The sequence below is a fragment of the Choloepus didactylus genome, chromosome X (assembly GCF_015220235.1).
Source record: "Choloepus didactylus isolate mChoDid1 chromosome X, mChoDid1.pri, whole genome shotgun sequence".
NCBI lineage: Eukaryota > Metazoa > Chordata > Mammalia > Pilosa > Megalonychidae > Choloepus > Choloepus didactylus.
Window position 1 is genome coordinate 150,092,239 of NC_051334.1, and position 14,372 is coordinate 150,106,610.

A 14,372-nucleotide genomic window follows, 5' to 3' on the forward strand; every position below is an offset into this window, starting at 1 on the left:
GAAAAATGGTTCTAATAGTAATACCTAGCTGTCAGTTATTGAGTACTTACTATATGTGTTCAATCTATAAATCACATACATTTTGTCTGTGCCTCACAACAACCCTATAAGAAGAGTTAACATTAGAGTTTAGTTTGGCTGATATTAAAATTGATTTCTGCCTTTAGTACGTAGGGCTATATTTTTGAAATCAGCCCTGTATTATGCCCTATTGCCTCAAATGAGCGCTTTTCGAATGTACTACTATAGACATGTTAGGAAGGGCCATTGTTGTGATAGCCTCCAGGGATACTCAAAAAAATTATACTATTATGTATCTGAGCCATTTATTTTAGGATTGAACAGTATTAAAACACAAGATATTGGTTATTTCAATATTTTATTTATATAACATTACAGAGCAATCTTGAAGGTTTCTTTAGTGTTATGTAGCTGCATTAGAGAACCTTGTCTTATAAATTCATTATGCGAAGCAATATAGTAAGTGCAATATTGATGACCCAAATGATATATGTAAAACATGTAACAATTGTAATTTTTAACATAAAAATTGGGCAAATTGATATTTCTTACAGAATCAATCAGTGAATTTAGTGTATTTCTTCCTCAAATGATAAAGATTGTATCTGTTACTTAGTCATGAATTTGAATGTCTTCATTTAAGCTATGAGATTTTCATGTAATTTAGATATGCTTATTTTTTAGGTGTGCAGGTGGGTACTTTTGGGTAAGCTTCTACTTGCATGAATGCATATATTTTTACTTCTATGTTTTCTTAGGTGAAGGTGATAAAGTAAAGTGCTTTCACTGTGGAGGAGGGCTAACTGATTGGAAGCCCAGTGAAGACCCTTGGGAACAACATGCTAAGTGGTATCCAGGGTAAGATATTCTAAATATTTATTTAGTAACAGGCAAGTTGGACAGTATGCCATGGAAATCCTTGAATCATTTTTTACCTCAACCATTTTTGCTTTCACTATGGCTTGAAATTCGTACCAAGTCTATAAAAATGGGTCACCTACTTTATAGGGAAAAAAACACTGTGACCAAAACATTCATTGATTGTGTATTTTAACTATGGCATTCAGATTATTCCATATCTAAACACCAAATTAGGAAATGTGTACTTCTTTTGTTGTTAGATGTCTGCTCTTTCATGATGGACACAAAAGAGCCCATATTGTCAAGGGAGATTCCTTAAGAACCCATCACACCCCCTATGAAATATTCCTATATCTCATTGATTCTAAGACACAGCTATTCACATTTTAAGATCTTTGAAATGAGAAAACATCTTATACTTGATAGTGTGTCATAATTAAATGCCAGCAGTTTTAGTTGGTACGTTAAATAATCATGCTTCTTATAATCAGTGACATCTTAGATTGATGACATACCCTAAATTCTCTTTGCCATTGTGCCTCTTTAAAATAAAGTACACATATGTAAGTGATGTGAATTTCTGGCCTACAAAATAGTATAGCTTAAAACTTCAGGGTGATCACTTGAAAATAAATCTAAGCCTTAAAAGTATAGTTGAAAAGCCTTAAAAATTCCTTTTAAATGTACAATTGGTTAGTCCTCAAAATAAAATCTGTTAAGATTAACTATTTAAAACTTTTTTTTAAATGTCAAGGTGCTAATTTAATAACTCATGCCCAAGAGTTGAAAATTTGCAAGTTGATATCTATTGCTCTACTAACCTTAGTTTAAATAACATAACAATGGGAACATATTTTTTTAACTTTATAATGACAGTTGGATAGAGAATTGGTTAACATTTTATTCTGTGGCTCCTTAGAAATACTGAAAAGCAAGTTAATGGAATTGATGATAGAGATTATATCTTTGTATTTTACTAACTTATTAGCTACTAAAGTTTAACCTTTTAATTGTTTAGGTGTAAATATCTGGTAGAAGAGAAGGGGCAAGAATATATAAACAATATTCATTTAACCCATTCACTTGAGGAGTCTCTGGTAAGTTGCATATTGTATAATATATATTTTCAGATGTTTTGCAATTATTTTTTTGTGTAAAATTCACAGTATAGTATTTTAAATTAATAATGTATGGTGTCCTTTAGAGGGGGAAAACTGAAAAGTGCTTGTTATTCTTAACCTGAAGCAAATTACTGTAAAGGGTGAAGCAAATTGGTGAAAATGGGATCAGGATGAACTGATTTAAGTATCACTGTAGGTAAAAATATGGGCTTGAACATTTGTACATACTAAATGAACCACAAGAAAAGCAAAGCCTAGCTGAATAATTTGTTAAAAATTGTTATTGTTATTACAACTGTTAATATGGTTCATATTATATTTTAAATAGTTCTTTATATTGCAAGAAGTGTATTGCCCGTGTCCTTTGCAAAATACTAGTAATAGGGACTTGAAGAGATTATCATATGAAAAAGACACTAGAAAAGTGACATTTCGGTATAGGATATTTTTATCGGTATTCATATGAAACTAATAAAGTGGAAAAAAATATGGGTTTGATGAACGAAATATTTAATCCCTTAGGCTTCTGAAATTAGACTCTTGTATAATGTCCTTTGTACTCATAGTTTTAAACTTTTTGAGACTATTTAAAATCTCAAAAGTGTATCTAAATTGATAGTATGAACTGGGGTGGCCAAGGCATCAGTACTATGTGGAAAGCACCCTGGATTAGAAATGGGAGATTTGGAGTTGCCTTATGGCTCTGCAGTTCACTATATCAGCTTGTTCAGGTCATTTAATCTCCCTGGGCCTCAGCTTCTTGTCTGTAAAGTGAGAGGATTGGACCTTTTAATTTCCTTCCAGCTCCATCAGACTATACCTCTTGTGAATATTGATGTATTGAATTGGAATAAAGCCAATTTATAGATTTGTAATTAATGCAGTTTTTCAAATTGAAGTTATACCTTCTACCAAAAAGAATTCTAACTTACAATTCATATTTCTATTTTAGGGAAGAACTGCTGAAAAAACACCATCACTAACTAAAAGAATTGGTAAGTACACTTACTAAAATAAATATACTTTTAATTTCACTGCCAATTTATTATAGTTGTTATTTATGGGGTAGAAAGATATACATTCTTTCAAGGGTTTCATAGTATATTTATATGAGATGGCTATAAATTTAAGTTGGATATTTCGGTATTAAGAACATTAGTACAGCCATTGGGCAGTTAGTTTTTCTAGGTTCAAGAGGTTCATCACCATTTCTGTTAAAAGCACAGATTTCTTCTGAGTATTTCTTAAGTGTGTTTTTGTCCCTCAGGTTCCTTATGTAAGCCAGGATCATGAATCCAGTGCTCTGCTAATGTGCCATCACTACAATCAGCCCTAATCTGCCTGCTTTATTCCATGCCATCTTTGTGCCTTCCCCAGTTTCTTCATAGAGGGATAAGGGTTGGCTTGTTCATGTTGACCTCCTATTACCTCATGGAGAGGTAGAGGTTTTCATCACAAAGATTGTACATTCATCGTAGATATTTTTTAAAAAAAGAACTGAAAGTGGGCAAAGGAAGATATGTTAAGCAAAGAAAATAATGTTATGCCCCCTTTTCAGATAAAGAAACAGTAGGAGAGGTTAAGTAACTTGCCCATAGTCATATTAGAAATCATTAGTAGAACTAGGACTGTAAACAGTCTTCTGAATCCTGCATCACACTGCAGATCTTATTCTCAATTTAAGCATCATGTTTCAAAAGTAGTAAGAAGTTTTATTTAGAATGTCTGGGGATTTACCACTTCCCAGACTTGTAACATTTATTTCATGCATTAGGATTACAAGGCAGGGAGATTACTATATATATATTCATAAATACACTAGAGAAGGAGACCCGCTTTGATAATGGGCATAAACAGTACAGTTCAAGAAATCATTTAGTCCTGCCTATATTTTTAAAGTTATTTAGAAGCAAAGATTCTGTAATGTTTCTTGATAATATTTTTTGGTATTTAATCATCCTTACAAATGCATACTATTCTTTTTATGATTAATGAGACTCTTGCTCTGGTTTGAAGAGTGATGTTTTAAAATTGAGATGTAATTTGCTTAGTATAAATTTCATCATTTTAAAATGTACAATTTAATGGTTTATAGTATATTCACAAGGTTGTATAGCTATTACTACTATTTAATTGAAGAAAATTCTCATCACCCCTAAAAGAAACCCCATACCCATTTACACTCTCCATCCCCACCATCCCCATCCCTAGGCAACCACTAATCTATTTTTATCTCTATGGCTTTGCCTATCCTATTCTGGATAGTTCATATAAATGGAATCATACAATATGGGGCCTTTTGCATTTGGCTTCTTTCACTTAACATAATGTTTTCAAGATTCATCCATGTTGTAGTGTGTATCAGTACTTCCTTCTTTTTATGACTAAATAATATTACATTTTATGGCTATCCCACATTTTATTCATCCATTCATTAATAGATGGCCATTTGTAGCAGTTCTTTATATATTCTGGATATTAAATCCTCATCAGATAATATAGTTTGCAACTATTTTCTCCAATTCTTTAGGCTATCTTTTTTACTTTCTTGATAATGTCCTTTGATGATCAGAAGCTTTTAATTTGATGAAGTCCAATTTATCTGTTTTTTTCTTTTGATGCTTGTGCTTTGGGTATCATATCTAAGAACCCACTGCCTAATCCTAGTTCACAAAGATTTATACCTATGTTTTCTTCTAAGAGTTTTAGCTCTTAAATTTAGGTCTCTGAAGCATTTTGAGTTAATTTTTTTTTTATTTTTTTTTATTTTTTTAATCTTCATTTTATTGAGATATATTCACATACCACGCAGTCATACAAAACAAATCGTACTTTCGATTGTTTACAGTACCATTACATAGTTGTACATTCATCACCTAAATCAATCCCTGACACCTTCATTAGCACACACACAAAAATAACAAGAATAATAATTAGAGTGAAAAAGAGCAATTGAAGTAAAAAAGAACACTGGGTACCTTTGTCTGTTTGTTTCCTTCCCCTATTTTTCTACTCATCCATCCATAAACTAGACAAAGTGGAGTGTGGTCCTTATGGCTTTCCCAATCCCATTGTCACCCCTCATAAGCTACATTTTTATACAACTGTCTTCGAGATTCATGGGTTCTGGGTTGTAGTTTGATAGTTTCAGGTATCCACCACCAGCTACCCCAATTCTTTAGAACCTAAAAAGGGTTGTCTAAAGTGTGTGTAAGAGTGCCCACCAGAGTGACCTCTCGGCTCCTTTTGGAATCTCTCTGCCACTGAAGCTTATTTCATTTCCTTTCACATCCCCCTTTTGGTCAAGAAGATGTTCTCCGTCCCACGATGCCGGGTCTACATTCCTCCCCAGGAGTCATATTCCACGTTGCCAGGGAGATTCACTCCCCTGGGTGTCTGATCCCACGTAGGGGGGAGGGCAGTGATTTCACCTTTCAAGTTGGCTTAGCCAGAGAGAGAGGGCCACATCTGAGCAACAAAGAGGCATTCGGGAGGAGGCTCTTAGGCACAACCATAGGGAGGCCTAGCCTCTCCTTTGCAGCAACCGTCTTCCCAAGGGTAAAACTTATGGTAGAGGGCTCAACCCATCAAACCACCAGTCCCCTATGTCTGTGATCATGTTAGCAACCATGGAGGTGGGGTAGGCGAATACCCCTGCATTCTCCACAGGCTCCTCAAGGGGGCACTACATCTTTTTTTTCCTTGTTTTTCTTTTTTTTTTTTTTAACTTTCCCTTTTTTTTTTTTTTTTTTTTTTTAATCTTCATTTTATTGAGATTTATTCACATACCACGCAGTCATACAAAACAAATCGTACTTTCGATTGTTTACAGTACCATTACATAGTGGTACATTCATCACCCAAATCAATCCCTGACACCTTCATTAGCACACACACAAAAATAACAAGAATAATAATTAGAGTGAAAAAGAGCAATTGAAGTAAAAAAGAACACTGGGTACCTTTGTCTGTTTGTTTCCTTCCCCTATTTTTCTACTCATCCATCCATAAACTAGACAAAGTGGAGTGTGGTCCTTATGGCTTTCCCAATCCCATTGTCACCCCTCATAAGGTACATTTTTATACAACTGTCTTCGAGATTCATGGGTTCTGGGTTGTAGTTTGATAGTTTCAGGTATCCACCACCAGCTACCCCAATTCTTTAGAACCTAAAAAGGGTTGTCTAAAGTGTGCATAAGAGTGCCCACCAGAGTGACCTCTCGGCTCCTTTTGGATTCTCTCTGCCACTGAAGCTTATTTCATTTCCTTTCACATCCCCCTTTTGGTCAAGAAGATGTTCTCCGTCCCACGATGCCGGGTCTACATTCCTCCCCAGGAGTCATATTCCACGTTGCCAGGGAGATTCACTCCCCTGGGTGTCTGATCCCACGTAGGGGGGAGGGCAGTGATTTCACCTTTCAAGTTGGCTTAGCCAGAGAGAGAGGGCCACATCTGAGCAACAAAGAGGCATTCGGGAGGAGGCTCTTAGGCACAACCATAGGGAGGCCTAGCCTCTCCTTTGCAGCAACCGTCTTCCCAAGGGTAAAACTTATGGTAGAGGGCTCAACCCATCAAACCACCAGTCCCCTATGTCTGTGGTCATGTTAGCAACCATGGAGGTGGGGTAGGCGAATACCCCTTCATTCTCCACAGGCTCCTCAAGGGGGCACTACATGTTTTTTTTCCTTGTTTTTCTTTTTTTTTTTTTAACTTCTTTTTTAAATCAACTGTATGAAAAAAAAGTTAAAAAGAAAACAAACATACAATAAAAGAACATTTCAAAGAGACCATAACAAGGGAGTAAGAAAAAGAGAACTAACCTAAGATAACTGCTTAACTTCCAACATGTTCCTACTTTACCCCAAGAAAGTTACATAATATAGCAACATTTCTGTGAACTTGTTCCTACTATATCCATCAGAAATTAACAGACCATAGTCATTCCTGGGCATCCCCAGAACGTTAAATAGCTTATCTGTTCTCCTTGGATTATTGTTCCCCCCTTCCTTAATTGCTCTCTACTGCTAGTTCCCCTACATTCTACATTATAAACCATTTGTTTTACATTTTTCAAAGTTCACATTAGTGGTAGCATATAATATTTCTCTTTTTGTGCCTGGCTTATTTCGCTCAGCATTATGTCTTCAAGGTTCATCCATGTTGTCATATGTTTCACGAGATCGTTCTTTCTTACTGCCACGTAGAATTCCATCGTGTGTATATACCACATTTTATTTATCCACTCATCTGTTGAAGGACATTTGGGTTGTTTCCATCTCTTGGCAATTGTGAATAATGCTGCTATGAACATTGGCGTGCAGATATCTGTTCGTGTCACTGCTTTCCGATCTTCCGGGTATATACCGAGAAGTACAATCGCTGGATCGAATGGTAACTCTATATCTAGTTTTCTAAGGGACTGCCAGACTGACTTCCAGAGTGGCTGAACCATTATACAGTCCCACCAACAATGAATAAGAGTCCCAGTTTCTCCACATCCCCTCCAGCATTTGTAGTTTCCTGTTTGTTTAACGGCAGCCATTCTAATCGGTGTGAGATGGTATCTCATTGTGGTCTTAATTTGCATCTCTCTAATAGCTAGTGAAGCTGAACATTTTTTCATGTGTTTCTTGGCCATTTGTATTTCCTCTTCAGAGAACTGTCTTTTCATATCTTTTGCCCATTTTATAATTGGGCTGTCTGTACTATTGTCATTGAGTTGTAGGATTTCTTTATATATGCAAGATATCAGTCTTTTGTCAGATACATGGTTTCCAAAAATTTTTTCCCATTGAGTTGGCTGCCTCTTTACCTTTTTGAGAAATTCCTTTGAGGTGCAGAAACTTCTAAGCTTGAGGAGTTCCCATTTATCTATTTTCTCTTTTGTTGCTTGTGCTTTGGGTGTAAAGTCTAGGAAGTGGCCGCCTAATACAAGGTCTTGAAGATGTTTTCCTACATTATCTTCTAGGAGTTTTATGGTACTTTCTTTTATATTGAGATCTTTGGTCCATTTTGAGTTAATTTTTGTGTAGGGGGTGAGGTAGGGGTCCTCTTTCATTCTTTTGGATATGGATATCCAACTCTCCCAGCCCCATTTGTTGAAAAGACCATTATGACTCAGTTCAGTGACTTTGGGGGCCTTATCAAAGATCAGTCGGCCATAGATCTGAGGGTCTATCTCTGAATTCTCAATTCAATTCCATTGATCTATATGTCTATCTTTGTGCCAGTACCATGCTGTTTTGGTAACTGTGGCTTTATAATAAGCTTCAAAGTCAGGGAGTGTAAGTCCTCCCACTTCGTTTTTCTTTTTTAGAGTGTCTTTAGCAATTCGAGGCATCTTCCCTTTCCAAATAAATTTGATAACTAGCTTTTCCAAGTCTGCAAAGTAGGTTGTTGGGATTTTGATTGGGATTGCATTGAATCTGTAGATGAGTTTGGGTAGAATGGACATCTTAATGACATTTAGCCTTCCTATCCATGAACATGGAATATTTTTCCATCTTTTAAGGTCCCCTTCTATTTCTTTTAGTAGAGTTATGTAGTTTTCTTTGTATAGGTCTTTTACATCTTTGGTTAAGTTTATTCCTAGGTACTTGATTTTTTTAGTTGCTATTGAAAATGGTATCTTTTTCTTGAGTGTCTCTTCAGTTTGTTCATTTCTAGCATATAGAAACATTACTGACTTATGTGCATTAATCTTGTATCCTGCTACTTTGCTAAATTTGTTTATTCGCTCTAGTAGCTGTATCGTTGATTTCTCCGGGTTTTCTAGATATAAGATCATATCATCTGCAAACAATGACAGTTTTACTTCTTCTTTTCCAATTTGGATGCCTTGTATTTCTTTGTCTTGCCAGATTGCCCTCGCTAGCACTTCCAGCACAATGTTGAATAACAGTGGTGACAGCGGGCATCCTTGTCTTGTTCCTGATCTTAGAGGGAAGGCTTTCAGTCTCTCACCATTGAGTACTATGCTGGCTGTGGGTTTTTCATATATGCTCTTTATCATGTTGAGGAAGTTTCCTTCAATTCCTACCTTTTGAAGTGTTTTTATCAAAAAGGGATGTTGGATTTTGTCAAATGCTTTTTCAGCATCTATTGAGATGATCAATTGATTTTTCCCTTTTGACTTGTTAATGTGTTGTAATACATTGATTGATTTTCTTATGTTGAACCATCCTTGCATGCCTGGAATGAACCCCAGTTGGTCATGGTGTATGATTTTTTTAATGTGTCTTTGGATTCGATTTGCAAGTATTTTGTTGAGGATTTTTGCATCTATATTCATTAGGGAGATTGGCCAGTAGTTTTCCTTTTTTGTAGCATCTTTGCCTGGTTTTGGTATTAGATTGATGTTAGCTTCATAAATGAGTTAGGTAGTGTTCCATTTTCTTCAATGTTTTGAAAGAGTTTGTGTAAGATTGGTGTCAGTTCTTTCTGGAAAGTTTGGTAGAATTCCCCTGTGAAGCCATCTGGCCCTGGGCATTTATTTGTGGGAAGATTTTTGATGACTGATTGGATCTCTTTGCTTGTGATGGGTTGGTTGAGGTCTTCTATTTCTCCTCTGGTCAGTCTAGGTTGTTCATATGTTTCCAGGAAATTGTCCATTTCTTCTACATTATCCAGTTTGTTGCCATACAGTTGTTCATAATATCCTCTTATAATTTTTTTAATTTCTTCAGGATCTGCAGTTATGTCACCTTTTTCATTCATTATTTTGTTTATATGGGTCTTCTCTCTTTTTGATTTTGTCAGTCTACCTAGGGGCTTGTCAATCTTGTTGATCTTCTCAAAGAACCAACTTTTGGTGATATTTATCCTCTCTATTGTTTTCTTGTTCTCTATGTCATTTATTTCTGCTTTAATCCTTGTTATTTCTTTTCTTCTACTTGGTTTAGGATTGGTTTCCTGTTCATTTTCTAGCTTCTTCAGTTGATCCATTAGTTCTTTGATTTTGGCTCTTTCTTCCTTTTTAATATATGCGTTTAGTGCTATAAATTTCCCCCTTAGCACAGCTTTTGCTGCATCCCATAGGTTTTGGTATGTTGTGTTCTCATTTTCATTCGTCTCTATATATTTAGCAATTTCTCTTGCTATTTCTTCTTTAACCCACTGATTGTTTAGGAGTGTGTTGTTTAACCTCCAGGTATTTGTGAATTTTCTAAGTCTCTGATGGTTATTGACTTCTAATTGTATTCCATTGTGGTCAGAGAATGTGCTTTGAATAATTTCAATCTTTTTAAATTTATTGAGGCTTGTTTTATGTCCCAGCATATGATCTATTCTGGAGAAAGTTCCGTGAGCACTAGAAAAGTATGTGTATCCTGGTGATTTGGGATGTAATGTCCTGTATATGTCTGTTAAATCTAATTCATTTATCAGATTGTTTAGGTTTTCAATTTCCTTATTGGTCTTCTGTCTGGTTGATCTATCTATAGGAGAGAGTGATGTGTTGAAGTCTCCCACAATTATTGTGGAAACATCAATTGCTTCCTTTAGTTTTGCCAGTGTTTCTCTCATGTATTTTGTGGCACCTTGATTGGGTGCATAGACATTTATGATTGTTATTTCTTCTTGCTGAATTGCCCCTTTTATTAGTATGTAGTGGCCTTCTTTGTCTCTCAAAACATCCCTGCATTTGAAGTCTATTTTATCTGAGATTAATATTGCTACACCTGCTTTCTTTTGGCTGTAGCTTGCATGAAATATTTTTTTCCATCCTTTCACTTTCAGTTTCTTTGTGTCCCTGTGTCTAAGATGAGTCTCTTGTATGCAACATATTGATGGTTCATTTTTTTTGATCCATTCTGCGAATCTATATCTTTTAATTGGGGAGTTTAATCCATTTACATTCAACGTTATAACCGTGAAGGCATTTCGTGAATCAGCCATCTTATCCTTTGGTTTATGTTTGTCATATTTTTCCCCTCTCTCTATTAATATCCTTTATTGTATCCATACCGAATCTCTTTAGTACTGAACCTTTCTCCAAGTCTCTCTGTCCTGTCTTTGTTTCTCTGTCTGTAGGGCTCCCTTTAGTATCTCCAGTAGGGCATGTCTCTTGTTAGCAAATTCTCTCAGCATTTGTTTGTCTGTGAAAAATTTAAGCTCTCCCTCAAATTTGAAGGAGAGCTTTGCTGGGTAAAGTATTCTTGGCTGGAAATTTTTCTCACTCAGAATTTTAAATATATCGTGCCACTGCCTTCTTGCCTCCATGGTGGCTGCTGAGTAGTCACTACTTAGTCTTATGCTGTTTCCTTTGTATGTGGTGAATTGCTTTTCTCTTGTTGCTTTCAGAACTTGCTCCTTCTCTTCTGTGTTTGACAGTGTGATCAGTATATGTCTCGGAGTGGGTTTATTTGAATTTATTCTATTTGGAGTTCGCTGAGCATTTATGATTTGTGTATTTATGTTGTTTAGAAGATTTGGGAAGTTTTCCCCAACAATTTCTTTGAATACTCTTCCTAGACCTTTATCCTTTTCTTCCCCTTCTGGGACACCAATGAGTCTTATATTCGGACGTTTCATATTATCTATCATATCGCTGAGGTTCATTTCGATTTTTTCAATTTTTTTCCCCATTCTTTCTTTTATGCTTTCATTTTCCATTCTGTCATCTTCGAGGTCACTGATTCGTTGTTCAACTTCCTCTAGTCTTGTACTATGAGTGCCCAGAATCTTTTTAATTTGGTCAACAGTTTCTTTAATTTCCATAAGATCATCCATTTTTTTATTTAGTCTTGCAATGTCTTCTTTATGCTCTTCTAGGGTCTTCTTGATTTCCTTTGTCTCCCGTACTGTGGTCTCATTGTTCATCTTTAGTTCTTTGAGTAGCTGCTCTAGGTGCTGTGTCTCTTCTGATCTTTTGATTTGGGTGCTTGGGCTTGGGTTATCCATATCGTCTGTTTTTTTCATATGCTTTATAATTTTCTGTTGTTTTTGGCCTCGTGGCATTTGCTGAACTTGATAGGGTTCTTTTAGGATTTGTAGACCAATTGAAGTCCTTATCTCTAATTTATCAGATCTACAGCTTCGTGGAGTACACTTTCTCTAACTAACCAGCAGGTGGCGTCCACGAGCCACCAGTTCTCCACAAGCCAGTTCTCCCCTGCTTAGCCTTTTTGGTGAGTGGGGGAGTGAGTCTTGTGGGGTCCAATTGGTGTACCAAGCTTGCGTGTGTAGTTGGTGTTGCCTGCCCTGTATATGGGGCGTGTTTCTGGGCAGTCAGGGAGGGGGGGTGGCCCTAACAATCAAATCTCCCTGGTGATCCTAGAGTTTTAAAGCTGCTGCAATAGTCTAATCCTTCAGTTCAGTCCTGCCACAGTTTGTCTCTGCCACTGACCCACAAGTCCTTGGTATTGGCGTATGGCTCCTGAGACTTGCAAGTGGGCCCCTCTTCCAGGCTGTGCACCCCGGGTCCTCTGTTGAGGGATGACTGTGCTATGTCACAGGTGAGTGCCGTCCCCCCAGGGCAGTTCTGGGCTGCTGGGCTGTGTAGGGAGGCTCCCAGTCTGCTGAAATGATGGCTGAATGGGGCTTTGTTAATTCACACTGCTCCACCTTCCCAACTCTGGGACAATCAGCTGAGGTTGCAGGGAAGGCTAATGTCCACGCCCAGTTTTGTGGTGTGTGCCTGTTATTTGAAGCACTTCCGTCACACTGGGTTGTGTGGGGCAGCTCTGGGCTATGGGGCTGGCGATGGGCAGGAGTGTTTCCTGTCCACCAGGATGATGGCTGTGAGCGGACACCCCCCTTTTCTTGGGAAGTTGTGGTGTTTAGTGAATTTTCTCAGCCACTGGATTATTGCGTTTTGTCTCAGAGCTCTCCTAGTTCTGCTCTTGACTTGACCTGCCCAAATAGCAAGTCTTTGAAGCTTTCTGTATTGGGCTTCTTAGAGTAATTGTTTTAGAAAAAGAAAAAAGGATTGAAAAAAAAAAAAAAAAAAAAACGGGCCCTCCTCAGAGATCTAATGTGTTATTGAAATGCTAAGAGACAAAGCAACCAGGGCCATTAAGGAAAGGTCCACAGGGCAGAGAGATCAGCTTTTCTTTGGGATTTGCATATGCGCCTCAGGGCCTGAACTCTGCCCTTCCCCTTTCTATGTTCACCAGAACTCCAAAAATCCTCCGCTTTTATTTTGGAGTTTTTCGTGTTGTTTTTTTTTCTATGTCTGTCTCCTCTCTGCTGGGCTGGCTGCTCTCAGATTCTCTGGTGTCTGGTCTCAGTCTATCTATGGTTGGAGTTTGGATCAGTAGAATGAGTTTCCAATAAGGGCTGCCACTGCAGTTCTCCCTTCTCCTTCCCGGAGCTGACAGCCCCTCCTCCCACGGGACTGAGCCTGGCAGGGAGGGGCGCGGGTCCCCTGGCCGCAAAAACTTACAGATTTCGCTGATCTCAGCAGTTCCACGTTTTCATGAGTGTTGTATGAAGTATGCCCAAAGTCAGATTGCTCTGTGGTGTCCAGTCCACGCAGTTCCTGGCTTTCTACCTACTTTCCTGGAGGAGTAACTAAAACATACAGCTCACCAGTCCGCCATCTTGCCCCGCCTCCCGAGTTAATTTTTTAATGTGGTGTGAAGTAGGGGTCCATTTCATTTTTCGTATGGATATCTAAATTGTCCCTGTTGTTGGTTGTTAGCCAGTTGAGTTGGAGATACCTGCAGGACATCCAAGTAGAGGGATATTAAAACAGAATGCATATAAAGGAGAGTAAAATTGTGGTAGTAGGGGATGGGCTCAAAGAAGGGTCAGTGAAGGAACAGAAAGGAATCGCCAATATCTAATAAAGTGGGCAGAAGAAAAGGAGACAGCAAAACAAAATTAAAGTCAGAAATAGGACAACTAGAAAAGAATGTTGTCCAGCTGTCCTCTGAACATTTCTACCTAGAAACCCCAAAGAAACTAAATTCAGCATCTCTAATCCTCTAAGACAGAATCCAGTCCTGCTCTTTTTTCCCTGTATCAGTTAGTACCACAGTTCACAAAGTTGCCCAATAATGTGAGTCATTCTAAGCTCTTTGCTCTCTTTAATCCCTCTGCATTTAATTAATCACCATGTCTGATGGAGTCCAACTCTTTAATATTGTCTGAAATCCGTCTCCTCCCCACGGATTCTGCTCTATTTGAAGACTTTACTTCTCATCTGGACTATTGTAGTAGCCTCCTCTGCATTCTAACCTCATCAGAGTTTATTTTTAGTCAAACACAAGTCTCAAGTTACTTTTCTACTTAAAAATATCTTTTGTTACGTACTGTATAATGTTCCTTTTAATCAAAGTCCTTCATATCTCCCTTTTCAGCCTCCTCTCTTTAAAAAATGTTTATTAACATATGACATAAATACAGTAAAGTGCCTAACAGGCACCA

At 37.4% G+C, this 14,372-nt stretch overlaps 1 protein-coding gene across 4 annotated transcripts in view; it reads left to right on the top strand.

The window, feature by feature from the left end:
* The window catches only part of LOC119522766 (X-linked inhibitor of apoptosis), a 65,260-nt gene that overhangs the window by 32,936 nt on the left and 17,952 nt on the right, over nt 1-14,372 (top strand). For all 4 annotated transcript variants that reach the window (XM_037821391.1, XM_037821389.1, XM_037821388.1 and 1 more), the window contains 3 exons: nt 780-879; nt 1,901-1,979; nt 2,956-2,998. In XM_037821391.1, the coding sequence (XP_037677319.1) occupies nt 780-879; nt 1,901-1,979; nt 2,956-2,998 (222 nt within the window). The remainder of the gene's footprint in view (nt 1-779; nt 880-1,900; nt 1,980-2,955; nt 2,999-14,372) is intronic.